This window comes from Nicotiana sylvestris, chromosome 1, assembly GCF_000393655.2.
Source record: "Nicotiana sylvestris chromosome 1, ASM39365v2, whole genome shotgun sequence".
Classification (NCBI taxonomy): Eukaryota; Viridiplantae; Streptophyta; class Magnoliopsida; order Solanales; family Solanaceae; genus Nicotiana; species Nicotiana sylvestris.
In genome coordinates, this window is record NC_091057.1 from 100,815,905 (window position 1) to 100,831,435 (window position 15,531).

A 15,531-nucleotide genomic window follows, 5' to 3' on the forward strand; every position below is an offset into this window, starting at 1 on the left:
TGTGTCTTGCTGTAAGAACAAATTACTATAGTAGTAATACTAATTAAATCAAGATACGGTAAGAGTAGCAATACATTGCAATAAACTGGAATTACCTACCAGCCGGAAAATGTAAAGAAATCAACGAAGCATAATTAGTCAAGATGAGAAGAAAAACAGCTGACATTTTGTGTTAAATATTAGCACGGAGGGTAAAGAACAAAACTTCAGCTACTAGAATGCTTAAGTTCAGCAATTACAAACAAAAATTTCAGCCAACACTAAGTTTACGTGAAAAACTTCAGCTAAAACATGCTGAAGTTCAGTAATTACAAACAAAAACTTCAGCAAATAGAGAACAAAACTTCTCCTACTAGAATGCTTAAGTTCATCAATTACAAACAAAAACTTTAGCCAACACTAAGTTTACGTGAAAAACTTCAGCTAAAATATGCTGAAGTTCAGCAATTACAAACAAAAACTTCAACAAATAGAGAACAAAACTTCAGCTACTAGAATGCTTAAGTTCAGCAATTCCAAACAAAAACTTCAGCACACTTGGTTCAGCAATTTTTGCTACTCCAGGCCCGACTAGTAGAATGCTGAAGTTTGCGTGATTGTCTTTGCTACTTTAGGCCCGTATGCTGAAGTTACGTGAAAAAGTAGGTACGCTTGCAATTTTTTTTGTAAAGCGGATACAAGTTAAAACGTGACACAAAAAGCGGGTACGGATGCAAATGCCCTGCTCGTTTTGAGTTAAGTAGGTAATGGACTAATGATCTTAAAATCCAAATAGTCTTGGATATACAGAGTTAAAAAAATATTCTAATTGTATATGGTGTAAACTGATGTTTTCAGCGTACCGCGTAGATTATCTCTTTATTTATCGCACTCCCTGGAATAAAAAACAAAGTATATCTACGGCTGATGGGGAAGTCAACACTCAGTATTTGCCAAGAATATTCACAGCACTTCGCTTCAGACTATAAATTCCTCATTCAATCAGTAAAATGTAGTAGTCACAGTTAGAGGAATATTTGTACATCATTTGTAATTTCACATCTTTTAAGCTGTGCATTCTACTCACTATTTATTCTATAGTTATTTCCCAAGGCGAAATGGTAGCTTTACTGTATCGTCAAAGCTTTAGTTCTGTCTGTAGTGCTCAATTTCTGCAACCAGATATACTCTAGCAGCATGGACCACTATAGCTGGTAAATGGAAGAAGACGGTGAATGTGCAGTTGACAAAGTTAACATCTCCATAGCGAGCATTGTACAGTATCTCTTGGCTATATATCACAAAGTATCCCATGTACAATGCAAGCACAGCGAGTACCTATTAGAAGCAGTTCAAGTCAGTCATACTATTCATTCATAGACACAGGCAAATTTAGAACTAGAGTCAGTAGGTTCAATATGAATGTATTAGTTTAAGCCAAAAGTAATGAATATTTCAGGGCATAACTCGCTCTAAATGCGTCCTTGTTCATATACAACTAAGGAACATGCATGGGAACTGAGAGAAGTCGACGACTGGTTACCTTTATCATCCAACGGGTTGTGTGGCCGCCAAAGATGTCAGAAGCAGTGACAAACCACAGGTACATAAAGGCGTAAGAATGAAGCAGGCAACCGATGTAGAGATCGATCCTTTGTCTTGTAAACATGGCTCCAAACCAAAAAGTTCCAAAGCCTATTGTTGTACCTCCCAAGAAGCTGAAAACAAAGCTGCAGAACAAGCATGAATGCTTTCCGAAGTTAGATATTTCACACAGATTAGAAACATTATTTAAATAGGGAATACATAACAACAAAGGTTAACCTCAGACACAGACTGTAACTTCTATTGAATTCATCAAGATGCAATATAATGTGGGAAACTAACAGACAATACAAATGCCTTTGCCATATTGGAATAGACTCCAGGGGTAAAATATCCACATGTAGTGCCCTTCACAATCTGGTTATATTGTTTATTTTCTCTCATTAAACATAGTGCACAATCTGGAACTCTAAGTGCTATAACATTTGGCCTGGCCGAAAATGCAAGAACTTGAAAACTGCTTCAGGTTTCCAAAGAAGCACATAGTTATGAGATACATTTTGCTAATTCTAATCTAGTCCCCTAGTGCCATGAAAGAGAGAATAATTCCAGGGTATGGGAATCTCAATTACAACATCAATTTAGAAGTATAAATCAATAGCTTATAAACTAATAAAAAAACCAACATTCTAACAGCCAATGCTGGTCATATTGCTCAGTTTTGCTCATTCATAAGGTAAACATTATGCGAATTCTGAACTGTGAAAGCCTAACTAATCACGTAGGATAGCCATTACAGTAGTCACTTTTATCTTATTGCACGTAAGAACAATATAGAGCGCTCTGAGAATGACTATGTTTTATGTTAATTCATCCAATCCAATGCCCTTGTCTTGTTAAAGAGAGCAGCACATTTAGGTAGGGAAATCACACAAGTCCATATTTCAGGATTTTCACAGAGACAGTAGTCAACATTTAGGAGATTCAAATAAAATGGAAAACATTAGTTTCTTCTGCAGCTAATAAACATACCATTTTTTCCATTTAGGATATGGACTATATATAATGATTATAGTTACTAAGGATAATGGAACCACAAGTAATTAACAGAAGCCTTTCTCTGTAAACTACAAAACTCAGGTTCCTGGTAATATGAAATGACAAGATAGCAGTAAAAAGTACATTCAACAACAGAAATCCGAACAGTGTTTTAACATCTTTTGAGTCTTACCCTTGATCAATTCCAAAGTTATATTCGGTAAGAAGTCCAACAGAAGCTCCTAACGAATAGGCAGCAATCATCAAGTATAAGACCCTCTTCTTCTGCAGAGGTAGAAGAATTGGGATAATAAGAAGCGACTTCAAGAACAATTCAACAATTTCGAAGAAAATCTACAAGTCATCGATCACGTACCACTTTCATTGCTGGTGTAAGGTAAAGGCTTAGTATACTTGCAGCTGAAATTATGACAGTGAAGAAGCCTCCCGCTTCCCAGATCAAATGCAAGAAGGATCCAACAGTAGAGCTCAACATGGCACAGAAAAGGGTAAGATACACCTGTTTTATCATCAAAAGCTTATTGATCACATGAATTTAACTCTGTAGAAGCAAAAACACATATTTTCCAGCTAAGTTTACAAAGAAAGAAAAGATCAAACATATGAAGCTGAAAACTGAAATTGCATGAAACAAATTAATCCCTCCGTCCCAACTTATGTGATACTCTTTCATTTGGGGATGTTACGAGATACTTGACACAATTCAATTTCTATACTATCTTCAAGCTTTTCAGGTATTTAAATACATTAAACTATTGTATTGATATTTTCTTCCACTATCATAATATATAAATAAAAAAAATTGGTTATCTTAATTTTACATCGGTCAAATACTCTCATATAAATCAAGTAAAAGTGTGCAATTTACAACTTTCTAGGCTGTATAGCGAGCAAAGGCTTCAATAGCAACTGATTCGAAATGCTAAAGGAAAATTGCATGTAACTCGGAATCATTTTATCAGATTATTACTTACGGCATAAGCAAGTGCAGAATAAAAGTAAAAAGTACGGCAATACTTTAAAATCTTCTGAGAATCGAAATTCCTGAAGATTAAGAAAAGTAAGCAGAATCTTTACTGAATTGTAAAAAAACAAACTGACTATCTAGGTAATACTTTAGAATCTTCTGAGGTGAAATTGATCATCAACCATCAAAGTTTAAGAACTGGGGTTCAGCATTATCTTCTGATCAGCTTTCAATAACAAGATTAAAAATAAAGAAAAAACTTGATTTCATAATCTCTCGATTATAATTTATTGACTTACAACATTTTTATCGAAACACTAATTCTTACGTTCTGTGATAAAAAAGAAGGGGAATTTGTACCTTCTTCAAGGATTTGTAAGCGTACAGGGGAATTTCCTCAGAATTCATCATATCTCTTTTTTTCCAATCCCTTTTGAAGTACGCTTTCACAGCATTCATGGCGCGGAGCTTCATCTCGGTGAATTTCATTTTTTGCAGAGAGCGGAAAAAGGAAAACTGATCGAGCAAATGAAGATTGTGAGCTGTGCTTATAGTTTGTTATACAGAAAAGAGTCCCCGCTTAGTTCGTTACTAACGACTGCTACTTGCGGTTACTCTTTTTGGGATATTTACGGTTTTAGCTTCGGATGTTGGGATGAGTTTCAGGAACACGCAGGGGTATTTTCGTCAAAGAAAAAGAAGAAGAATCTCCAGGCTTTGGTCGTTGGCGGGAAGGGGAAAGATTTGGAAATGTTAATTTTGTGAGGAATTTGTATTTCCTTTTCCTCTTTTCAGTTGATTTTTTATAAATTACTATCAAATTGTTTGAGCTTAATCCCTTTTTCCGATATATACTTGTCATATCATGGCTTCTTAATAATCATTAAGTTGTCCTCAATGACTAATCAGACACCTCCCTTGAGCCCATTGCAAGTTAAACACTTCTACTCAATATTAGAATACTTGTAATCAATATTAGAACAGTGATTTTTGAATATTGACCTGGCAGATGCATGTGTTCTACAAAAAATTTCAGCGCGTGAGTATCTTTTTCACCTAGAACACTTCTCTTCTCTCTTGCCCTCCTTTCACGGCCGACCGTCTCTTCCTTCACCATTTTTGCACCATTTTATATATAAATTAATGCTGTATTTTGTCCCGGGCCCGGGCCTTAGTGGGCCTAACGGGCCGGGCCTCGCGGTCCCGGGCTTCGTGGTCCCGGGCTCTGGCGGTCCCGGGCCTGGCGGTCCCGGTCTTCGTGGGCCTAATGGGTGGAACCGGCCCGTGACGGGCCTAAGCCCACATGGTCCTGTGCTTAACGGGCCGGGCTCGTGGGCTTCGCGGGCCTAGCGGGCTTTTTTTTTTTTTTAAGACAATTTCTTGTAGTATCATGGCTATATTAATATGTAGTATATATGTATATCTAATTATTAAAGTGCTTGACGAAAAAGAAAATAACAAAACAATAGTAAAACACTAAATTGTCATGCATAAATATCACTTCTTGAAGTATATTATATTGTATCTTATGTATATATATTCTCTTATATATTTTCTTTTAGTATATGTATTGTATCTTATGTATATATATTCGCATAATAATATATTTTCTTGTAGTATATATATTGTATATTATGTATATATTGTAGCATAATATATTTTCTTGTAGTATATTATATTGTATCTTATGTATATATATTCTCTTATATATTTTCTTGTAGTATATATATTGTATCTTATGTATATATATTCGCATAATATATTTTCTTGTAGTATATATATTGTATCTTATGTATATATTGTAGCATAATATATTTTCTTGTAGTATATTATATTGTATCTTATGTATATATATTCTCTTATATATTTTCTTGTAGTATATATATTGTATCTTATGTATATATTGTAGCTTATAAATATATTTTCTTGTAGTATATATATTGTATATTATGTATATATTGTAGCATAATATATTTGCTTGTAGTATATTATATTGTATCTTATGTATATATATTCTCTTATATATTTGCTTGTAGTATATTATATTGTATCTTATGTATATATATTCTCTTATATATTTTCTTGTAGTATATATATTGTATCTTATGTATATATTGTAGCTTATAAATATATTTTCTTGTAGTATATATATTGTATATTATGTATATATTGTAGCATATAAATAATTCTAAGTATAGACAAAGAAATATTGCGAAAAGAAGCTCATGGGTAGAAGCAATAAATTTTATTACCAAAAAATGACATATCTTTCTTAGTCATCCTTCCCCCAATGGAATGAGCACAACAAGGTACTAATACCACCATTAGAAGGAAAAAAACTAAGGAAGATGTGCCAAAATACAAGTTACATATTATTCTATGTATTATCTCTAACAAATCTCATAAATCCTTCAAGGTTCGGAGGAGGTTGCGTTGGTGGTGGTGGAAAAGAAGCTTGTTCATCACCACTTCCGGGCGAAGCCGAATCCTCCGTAAGTTCCGCTATCATTTCTTCATAAGCTTCATCTATCGCCGGTTGTGCTTCTGCAATTCCAAAGTTTCTTCTTTCCGAGCGGATCCAATCTCTAAACAATACTGATTTTTCCAAGCTATCCCTCATAGACGCTCTATGATCACCTATTTGCAGTCTTGCTTGACTGAAAGCGCTCTCTGATGCAACAGTTGAAGCTTGAATTGATAAAATATCCCGAGCCATCCTTGCAAGAACAGGAAAATGTTTTTCCCTTGCCTTCCACCATTCCAAAAGATCAAAAGAGCCGTCTGGATTCTCCTTTTCAAGTCCCTGAGACAAATAAACTTGAAGCTCATTTAGATGTGAAGTTTCATCATAATTTTCACCTTGAGACCCCCTGAACTCCGTCCAAGATTTAAGAGCTTTTAAGCCCGCAACTCTTTTAGAGGATTGTGAGCTAGACGAAGTAGGGGTTGGAATAGTTGGCCTAGCATGCTCTAAGGCAAGTTGATAAGCATTATAAACTGTTTGAGCGTTAATCTTAATTGAAGCTTTTGCATCTGCAAGTGTCGCAATTTCCTCATTTGAAAGATCTAAAGCCTTATAAATATTTGAATACCAAAAATGAGGACCTCCCAATTTCATTGTAGGATTTAGCATTGCAGCAAGACCATAAATAGGAGGGATAGGAAAAAAATATTTTTTAAACTTTTGTTTCATTTCATTTATAGCAAGTTCATAAATATCCCCACCCTCACTAAATTCAACAAACAAATCAGATAGTGCTGCAATATAAACTAAACAGTTTGAAATAGTAGGATAATATTGCCCAGAAAATGCATTTGTTGCAATTTGAAAATGTTCTAAAAAATCTAAAAGAATTTTAACATTAGTCCAATCTTGAGTGGTAAGCATTTCATCATCATCTTCACCACCTACCCGAGAATTAAACGTTGCATTAATTGGGTTTCTATATTCATATGCTACTACTAAACTTTCGTACATACAATTCCATCTAGTCGGGCAAGGTTTAGGAATCTTTCTTTCTCTAAGGCCATATTCATCACATTTTTTAAAATACTCTCTAAGTCTACTTCTACGGTTTGAATAAAAAAGCCAATTAAGAGCCATTCTAACCTTTTCAATTTCTATGTTTAATATTCGCATACCATCACCGACAATTAAATGATAAATATGACAAATACATCTAACATGGAAAATATTAGTAAATGCAGGATTTAGTGTTGTTGTAAGCATGCCTATAGCACTGGTGTTACTAGAAGCATTATCCATTGAAATTGCCATTATTTTATCGCTAAAGCAAAAATATCTACAAATATCTGCAACAGTGTTAGCTATAAATTTACCTGTGTGACGCGAATTAATTATTCTATATGCAATTATGCGTTTTTGCATTATCCATTCTTCATCTATCCAATGACTTGTAACAGTTAGGTAATCACAATCATTACCACTTCTACCAATATCAGTAGTAATAGAAATCCGATTAGGTATATGAGTAAATAAATAACGCAAATATTGTTCATATTCATGTTTGAATTTATAAATATCACTCTTAACTGTTGCGCGAGGCCAACCTTTATAAGTAGGATTAAACACTCTTCTAATATAATGAACCCAATTAGGATTAGAAGCAAAAGTATAAGGTAAGCACATAACAGTAATCATCTTTGCTAATTCTTCACGATCTCTATTTGGATCGTAATATAAAATACCTCCAGTGACAGTGTTAATTCCTGGTTGAACTAGATTTGAACCTGTACTAGGGTTAATCGCAGAATCTACACTTGTCCCCTCTAGATGCGCTTTCATTTGAAAAAATCTAGCCTTATCTCTAGGGTGTGTTTTTATGTGCCTAGTCAAACTACCTGTGCCGCTACGGTCTCCTACATATTTATGCGACATTAATTTCCCACAAGTTTTACACTTAGCCTTATTTTTTTCTCTTACTTGAGTAAAAAAATTCCAAACTAATGATGTTTCTAAGCGTTTAGCAGGTTCTCTATTAAAAGTAGGAGTTTCTACAGGTGGGTCGACCGGTGCATCACTTGGGTTATTAAGAGGACTAGTAGGTGTATCATCTAAATCCGGTGCTTGAGTTTCATCATCATCCTCATTTTCCTCATTATTTTCTAAGATGGTTTCATTAGGATAAAGAGCATTCATAATTTCATCATCTAATCTATCACCTGGTGCAACATTATGATAAAATTCACTATCGGTAAATTGAAAACAAGGGTGATCACTATCAAGAATTACGGAAGGAGGAGGACGTCTAGGTTGGCGACTACTTTCAACTTGCTTATCTTTTCTAGGTCGGGGAGCCGGGGGAAGGGTAGTTGGTTGGCCACTACTTTCACCGGTTTTATCTTTTCCTTTACCAAACATTTTTTTCAAAGTAAATGCCATATTAATTATAATTATGCAAACTAAACCACACAAAAATATATTCTAAAAACGTAAGAGTTGAAACGAGTTTACCGGATTGCCGAACAACTTCTTGAAAATTGAAAATCGTTGAACACTTGAAAACTTCAATTCAACAACTTCACAATTTTTCACGAAATTTCAACAATAAATTAAGTAATTGTAGTAGAGAGATTGAGAGAGATTGAGAGATATTGAGAGATATTGATGAATTGGTGAATAAAAATGAAAGAATGAGGGGGTATTTATAGTTGAGAAATGGGGAAAAGTGTAATTATATAAAGTTTGGGGTTAAAATAAAGTTTGGGGCCAAATGACCATTTTTTTAACTTAAAAAACGGTCATATTTTCAGCCCAAACGGCTAGATTTTAAATATGGCCGTTTGATTTTTTTTTTTTTTTTTTTTTTTTAAAAATAGCCGTTGGGCCCGCCAAGACCGGCCCAGGCCCGCCTGCCGGTCCCGGGCCAAACGGTCCCGGGCTCGTGGGCTCAACCATGGAGACCAGCCCGTGACGGGCTCAGAGGCCCACCAAGACCGGCCCACCCAGGACCGGCCCACCAGGCCCACCAGGCCCGTTAGGACCGCGGGCCCGGTCCGGTCCGGTTCAGGCCCGGCCCACCGAGCAGCATTAATATAAATACACACCCAGAAACACAACTAAACTCCACTCATTGTTACCTTACTCAACAGGCTTATTTCAAAGGCAAAAATATTTTTAAAAAATGAAAATTGATGCTGACAACTAATTTTGAATTGCACTCGTTCTTAACGAAAAATATGGAGATTTCACTCTTTCTCAGCGGAAAACACTTTGGCCTACACTCAGTTGTCATTACAAATGAGTGGTGTATTTCAATAGCTGCCGAAAAAATTAACTAAATCAAAAATCAGAAAAATCAAATTAAAAGAAATGGATTATTGTTATTTGTTTGAATTACAAAATAAAATCTCTGAATAAATTGTCATCTTAGCGTCAAGCTCAAAACAAAGGCGAAGAAGGGAAAAAAGTGGGTAAGCAAAAGGGAAGAAACAATAGGGGAACGGGCATGGGCGGACCCACGTGCTATTAAGCGCCTTCAATAGTGTTAGGACCGAAATAATTAGGTGTTAGTAAAAAAAAGAATTTGAACGATAATAAATCAGACAACAAAAAAAAATATATCAAAAAAGAGGCACAAACATTTAACGTGGTTCGGTCAACCGACCTACGTCCACAGCGGAGATAATTAATCCACTATATAAAAGAGAGTACAAAACATAGAGAGAATAATTTCACGAAGAAGCAAACACAAGTGACACACTAACACTTGTCCCGTAAAGTTCTCTCCCTAAACACGACTCTCAAATCTCATATGACTACATTGTGGATGCTATTGAATGAGAAGGGAGGATCCTTAATTTATAGAAGTTCAAACATTTTCTTACAAGAAAAAGGACTAGCTAAATATATGAGAATTATAATTTCTTTCTACAAAAAGAAAAATTTAATTATGGTAAATATGTTGTCCTTTCCTTCAAAAGATATGAATACCAAATATAATAAAAAAATCAGGATAACACTTAATGGACCCACTTTGTCAAAATATTATAGGATATATTTGATAATTGTATTTAAAACAGCAAAATACTCATATAGAAAAATTATTTGAACCCGCTTGTTTCAAGTCATCTCCTTGTTGGGGCGGTCATGACGGCTCAAATTTTACGCGCCTCTCCCTACTTCAATTTTTCGTTTTGTTCGCATTGAAACAGAGGATATGCAACAGACTTCCCAAGTTAAATTGACTTTGCATGTCAAATCAACCACGGCTTGTCTTCTTAATTTATTACACGTTGTCTTCTATTTGCCATATTTCCTATTTCACTTTAAGTTTCTTTATTATTCACTTTGTATCAATTTATTTGAACTTATTTGATTGAGCAAGGAGTTTAAGAAAAAATAAAAAAATTTAGAATTTGTAATTCTAAACAAGTCAAAAAGGGACCAGAGTATTTGTGCGATTATAAAAGCTTCTAATTAAAGCTAGAATTGTAAGTTTAAGCTAAATTGTTTTCAAATTTAAAAAGAAGTCATTCTTTTTAGAACAGACCAAAAATAAAATAGGTTCACGTAAACTGAAACGGATTGAGTACTTTTTAACATGTTTCTTTACTTGAATTCAGTGAAAATCATTTTAAAGTTATTCTACTTTGAAAAATTAAACCTTTCAACAAATTTATTTTGGTTATCAGTTTGTTATAAGTCACTAAAACATGCAAGTACATTTGTTGAAATTATTTATAACTTTTTCTTTTAATTTAATTTAGTTTATGTTGAAATCATTTATTTATTTAGGGAAAAGGGTCATTATTGTTCCTGTACCATTGGCATCTAAGCACGTTTCTCTCTCGTTCTACTATACGTTCAATCCTCATCCTACCGTTAACAAAGTAAGTAAAAATACCCCTAACCCTAATATTTTGACAATGTGGCACCCAGGACCCTCAAATAAATTGCCATGTAATAATACATGTAAGTATTTTTGTAGATTCACTACCCAAAAAATTATTTTAATTCCTTTTTCCTTTTTTCTTTTACTTTTCTCTTTCTTCTTTTTTCGACATTAGTTCTTCTGCTTCTCTAACGCCAAATGTGCAAATTATCAACCCTAATTTTAAAGACCCCTCACTTCTCCTCAATTTTTAGCTCCACAACTCGATTCAATCCGAACCAAACCAGTCCAAATGTTCTCAAACTTCAAAAATAAGTTTTTCTACTCAATACCAAGTATACTTAACAACACACATCTGATTTCAAATACAAAAATTGGAGTTCAATTCAAACCAACTTCAATACTTAAAAGCTGCTCAATAATGGTGGTTTTTTCTTGCTTCGATTCGTTTTCCAACAACAACCAAGCATTAGGAACAACTTAGCCCCTCAGTTGCAGCTTCAAATCACACATAAAACCTCCAAATATTCTATGAAGCTCAGATTTCGAAGTTGACATAGTGAAAATGACGAGGAACATGATATCTAAGTAAACTTGTTTTTTTTTTCTTTCAGATTCTTTGTCAATTTAGCTTCACATCAACAAATAATGATTAATTCTAGATATACCCACGTTTTCCCCTCACCTTTATAGACATGATAAAAATAAAAGGATCTGAATTTACTATAGAAATCAAAGTTGATTGGTTGAATTTTGAATTCGGCGGAGAAAATGATAACACCGGAAAGAGAGGAGAAAAGGAGAAGAAAAAGAAAGAGTTAAAAAATTTAAAATTAAGTGGGACCCACAAAATTCCCTTTATCTTAAAAATAAAAAATAACACAAGATAAATTTAAGGATTATCTGATTTGGTCGTTGGGTTTGGGATTAAACGTTAGTGGAAGTCTGAGTTGGCAGTTGACTTGAAAAAAGGAGAGGGGGTCAGCTGCCACATCGATGAGGCATTATGGTTAGAGGTATTTTTGCTTACTTTGTTAACGATAATGTGGGGATTGAACGTATAGTATAACGAGGGAGAAACGTTCTTAAATGCCAATAGTACAGGGGCAATAATAGCCTTTTTCCCTTTATTTTATATTGATTTTTTTGATTTAGTGTTTAGCTCTCTTTCTTTAATTATTGGTATTTATTTGCAGTTTTGTATATCTTTTTATGGCCTTCTGTTTGCAAATAATTACTTCTTATTTAAATAAATAAAAAATTCTATAATTTATTAAATAAAATAGATATAATAAGTTTTTAAAGTGGGTAAATTGATATTTTTTGTTAAAGTTTGAAAATTTGTCAACAGTTTTAACTTAAATGGATAAAACACTAAAAATAAAAATGAATAGGCTTTTACATTTTTTTATATATGCCTAACTTTTAAAAAACTGTCAATCACCGATTTTAAAATGACTTTATTCGAGATTGCATTATGAACAAAAAGAACCCAAAAAAGAAAAGAAAACAACTAGCAATCCTGCTTGTCATACTTGACACCGCTTAAACCAATTATTATCGTTTTTAATTGAATTTACTTGTTCAAAATTCTGGATCCGCCATTGATGCAGGTGCTAATGGAAAGGGCTTGGAAGAAGAGAAGTGGCGCGGGGGTGGGGTGGGAGAAACAATGAGTTTGGACGAAGAGGTGAGGGATTCTCTTTGTTTTTTTTCTCCAATTAAGTAGGCGTTTGGACATAAGAATTGTAAAATTCTAAAATAGGGTGAAATTTTTTTTCAAGTGAAATTGGTATTTGAAATTTAGATGTATGTTTGGATATGAATATAATTTTGGGTTATTTTTTAAGATTTGTGAGTGATTTGAGTGAAAATTTTGAAAAACAGTTTTTTGGAGTTTTTCAAATTTTCGAAAATTTTCAGAATACATCTTCAAGTGAAAATTGAAAATTTTATGAACAAACGCTGATTTCGAAAAAAAATAAAATAATTTTGAAAAAAAGGGAGAAATTTCTTACGTCCAAACGGGCTCTAAATGTGTGTGTGTGTGTTTTAGATTTTTATTACACATGTTGTCTTGTAATTAGTAACTTTGACACATAAGGTTTTATTTAATTAATTTTAATTCTTATTGTTTAGCCACATGCCAAATACTAATTGGCACTTTGTCTCTAAATGTGTATTACATGCGATGTGAGATGACTGAGTCAGGTATTTACTTAATATACTTTATAGTCACTTGAAGTGTCTAACTGGCAATGAACTCAATTGAGATATTTAGTTGATTGTTGGGGATAACTTAAAGGGGACGTTTATGTATTTTGCATTTTATTTACTTCTATTGTATGATAACTTGCATTGTTTTTTTAGTTTAAAATACAATTTAATAGTGTATTTCTAAAGCACTGTTTGAAACGATTGACAAGACGCAATTTGTTTATCACATAAGGAAGTAAGGGTGGCAAACGGTTCGGGCCTGGTCCTAAACGGGCCTCGCGGACCGGACCTAAACGGGCCGGTTCTATGTAGGTCGGGCATAAACGGTCCCGGACTTCGTGGGTTTTTGAATGTAACCAGATCGGAACCGAGACATGAACTAATGGTCCCAGGCTATTTGGGTCGGGCCCGGTCCTAAACGGGCCTAAGTGGGCCTTGAATATTTTTTTAAAATTTTTTATCTAAGTCAATTTCTTGTAAATTATGTACATTATATATGTATGTATATATATATATATATATGTGGGGTGGGGGGTCTAAATGGGCATGGTTTTTTTTATCTAAGGCAATTTCTTGTAAATTATATAGCTTATATATATATATATACATAAAGCAATTTATATAGTATGTGTATATATATTATAGATATAGATATAGTTTAAGTGGGCCTGGCCTATTTTTTTATATGCCTCCTTAAATAGCTTGTGCCCTCCAACTTTGGACGATGAGTGTAGACTCGACCACAGTTCTTGTACTTTATTATGTAAATTTCTTCATTTTCTTCTACCACATCAAAATGTTCCAAAACAAATGGGCGCAATCTAGAATCACCGGGCATGATTTAACTTGAATTAAGAATTTGAGTTTGAGAAATGAGAGATGAGTGAAGACTTGAATACTTCAATTTGAGTTTGAGAAATGAGAGAGATTGATGATTTTGGTAAGAAAAATAAAAGAATGAGGGGGTATTTATAGTTGAAATAGGAAAGAGTGTAATTATAAAAAGTTTGGGGTTAAAACAAAGTTCGGGGAGTGGGAGGGGGTTAAATGGCTATTTTAGAAAGCCCAAACGGCTATTTTTGCAGGCCAACGACCATTTTTTAAATGTTGCAAAGGCTAAAAAAAAATTTGAATTTTTTTTTATTTAAAAGTAGTCGTTGGGCCCGTTTAGGACTGGTTGAACCGGCCCACTTAAGACCCGGTCCCGGGCCCATACGGTCCCGGTCTAACGGGCTTCTTCAATGAACCGGCCCACTTGGGCCTCAAGCCCCCTGGTCCCGGGCCCATATGAGCTCGCGGTCCTGGGCCGGGCCCGGGCCTAAACGGCCCATTTGCCACCCTTATACGGAAGAAAAGGGGTTATTTGTATTTATACCCGTTTTTTGTGTCACGTTTTAACTTGTGCCCGTTTTGCAAAAATAATTACAAGCGTACCCGCTTTTTCGCATAACTTCAGCATACGGGGCTGAAGTAGCAAAGACAATCATACAAAACTTCAGCATTCTAGTAGACGGGCCTGAAGTAGCAAGTGTGCTGAACCAAGTAGTTTTATTTGTAATTGCTGAAGTTTTGGTTTTTGTAACTGGCGAACTTCAGCTCTAGAGTTGAAGTTTTTGTTTTGTAACTAGCGAACTTCAGCTCTAGAGCTGAAGTTTTTATTTTTGTAACTGGCGAACTTCAGCTTAGAGCTGAAGTTTTTGTTTTGTAATTGGCGAAATTTTTGTTTTTGTAACTGGTGAACTTCAGCTCTAGAGGTGATGTTTTTGTTTTGTAACTGGCGAAATACAGCTCTAGAGATGAAGAACCACAATTAGCAGTGATTTTTTAAGAAAATAGCAGTAATTTGTGAGCTGGGTGGTGATTGAAATGAAAGACAGAGAGAGACTTGCCTAAAAATGAGAAAGAGAATATAGGTTTGGCTTCTCAATTTCCGGAAAATGAGAGCAGAGGCAGCTACTGGATAACTTTATTTCTTTTTAGTTATGACAACAAACTCTGAAAAATTATTTTTTCTGAAATCTCTGCCAGCACTTCAAGAATAAAAGGAGAAGAGTAGGAAGTTGGATCAACTCATACTCAAAGGCAAAGGAAAAAGGCTAAAAGCACGATTTTGTTACCATATAACTAAAGCAGTGTTGCTTCTGGAGATAAATACCAGTTTGTTTTGTAACTTGAAGAAGAAAACGAAAGAGGAGAAGGAAGAGGAGGAGAAAGAGGGCTGAAGTTATTTAAAAAGTGGGTACAAGTTAAAAAATTTTAAAAAAATGAATATAGATTAAATGGGGGCGACCAAATAAGGCGCCCCGTACAATTTTTACGAAGAAAACACTTCTCCCATCAATTGATTAAGCACAAATTGCTATGTTCAAAAAGTGCTTGATCTCTAAAAAGTCATTTTGATAAAAAGTA

At 34.4% G+C, this 15,531-nt stretch overlaps 1 protein-coding gene across 1 annotated transcript; it reads right to left on the reverse strand.

The window, feature by feature from the left end:
* Positions 1-951: 951 nt before the first annotated feature.
* On the reverse strand, positions 952-4,141 carry LOC104238702 (bax inhibitor 1-like). Its single transcript, XM_009793150.2, has 5 exons — positions 3,911-4,141; positions 2,939-3,082; positions 2,756-2,847; positions 1,523-1,709; positions 952-1,317 (listed from the first exon to the last, which is right to left on the reverse strand). Exons 1-5 carry the CDS (start codon positions 4,037-4,039, stop codon positions 1,126-1,128), a joined length of 744 nt encoding a protein of 247 aa, XP_009791452.1. The 5' UTR covers positions 4,040-4,141; the 3' UTR covers positions 952-1,125.
* Between the last annotated feature and the right edge of the window lie 11,390 nt (positions 4,142-15,531).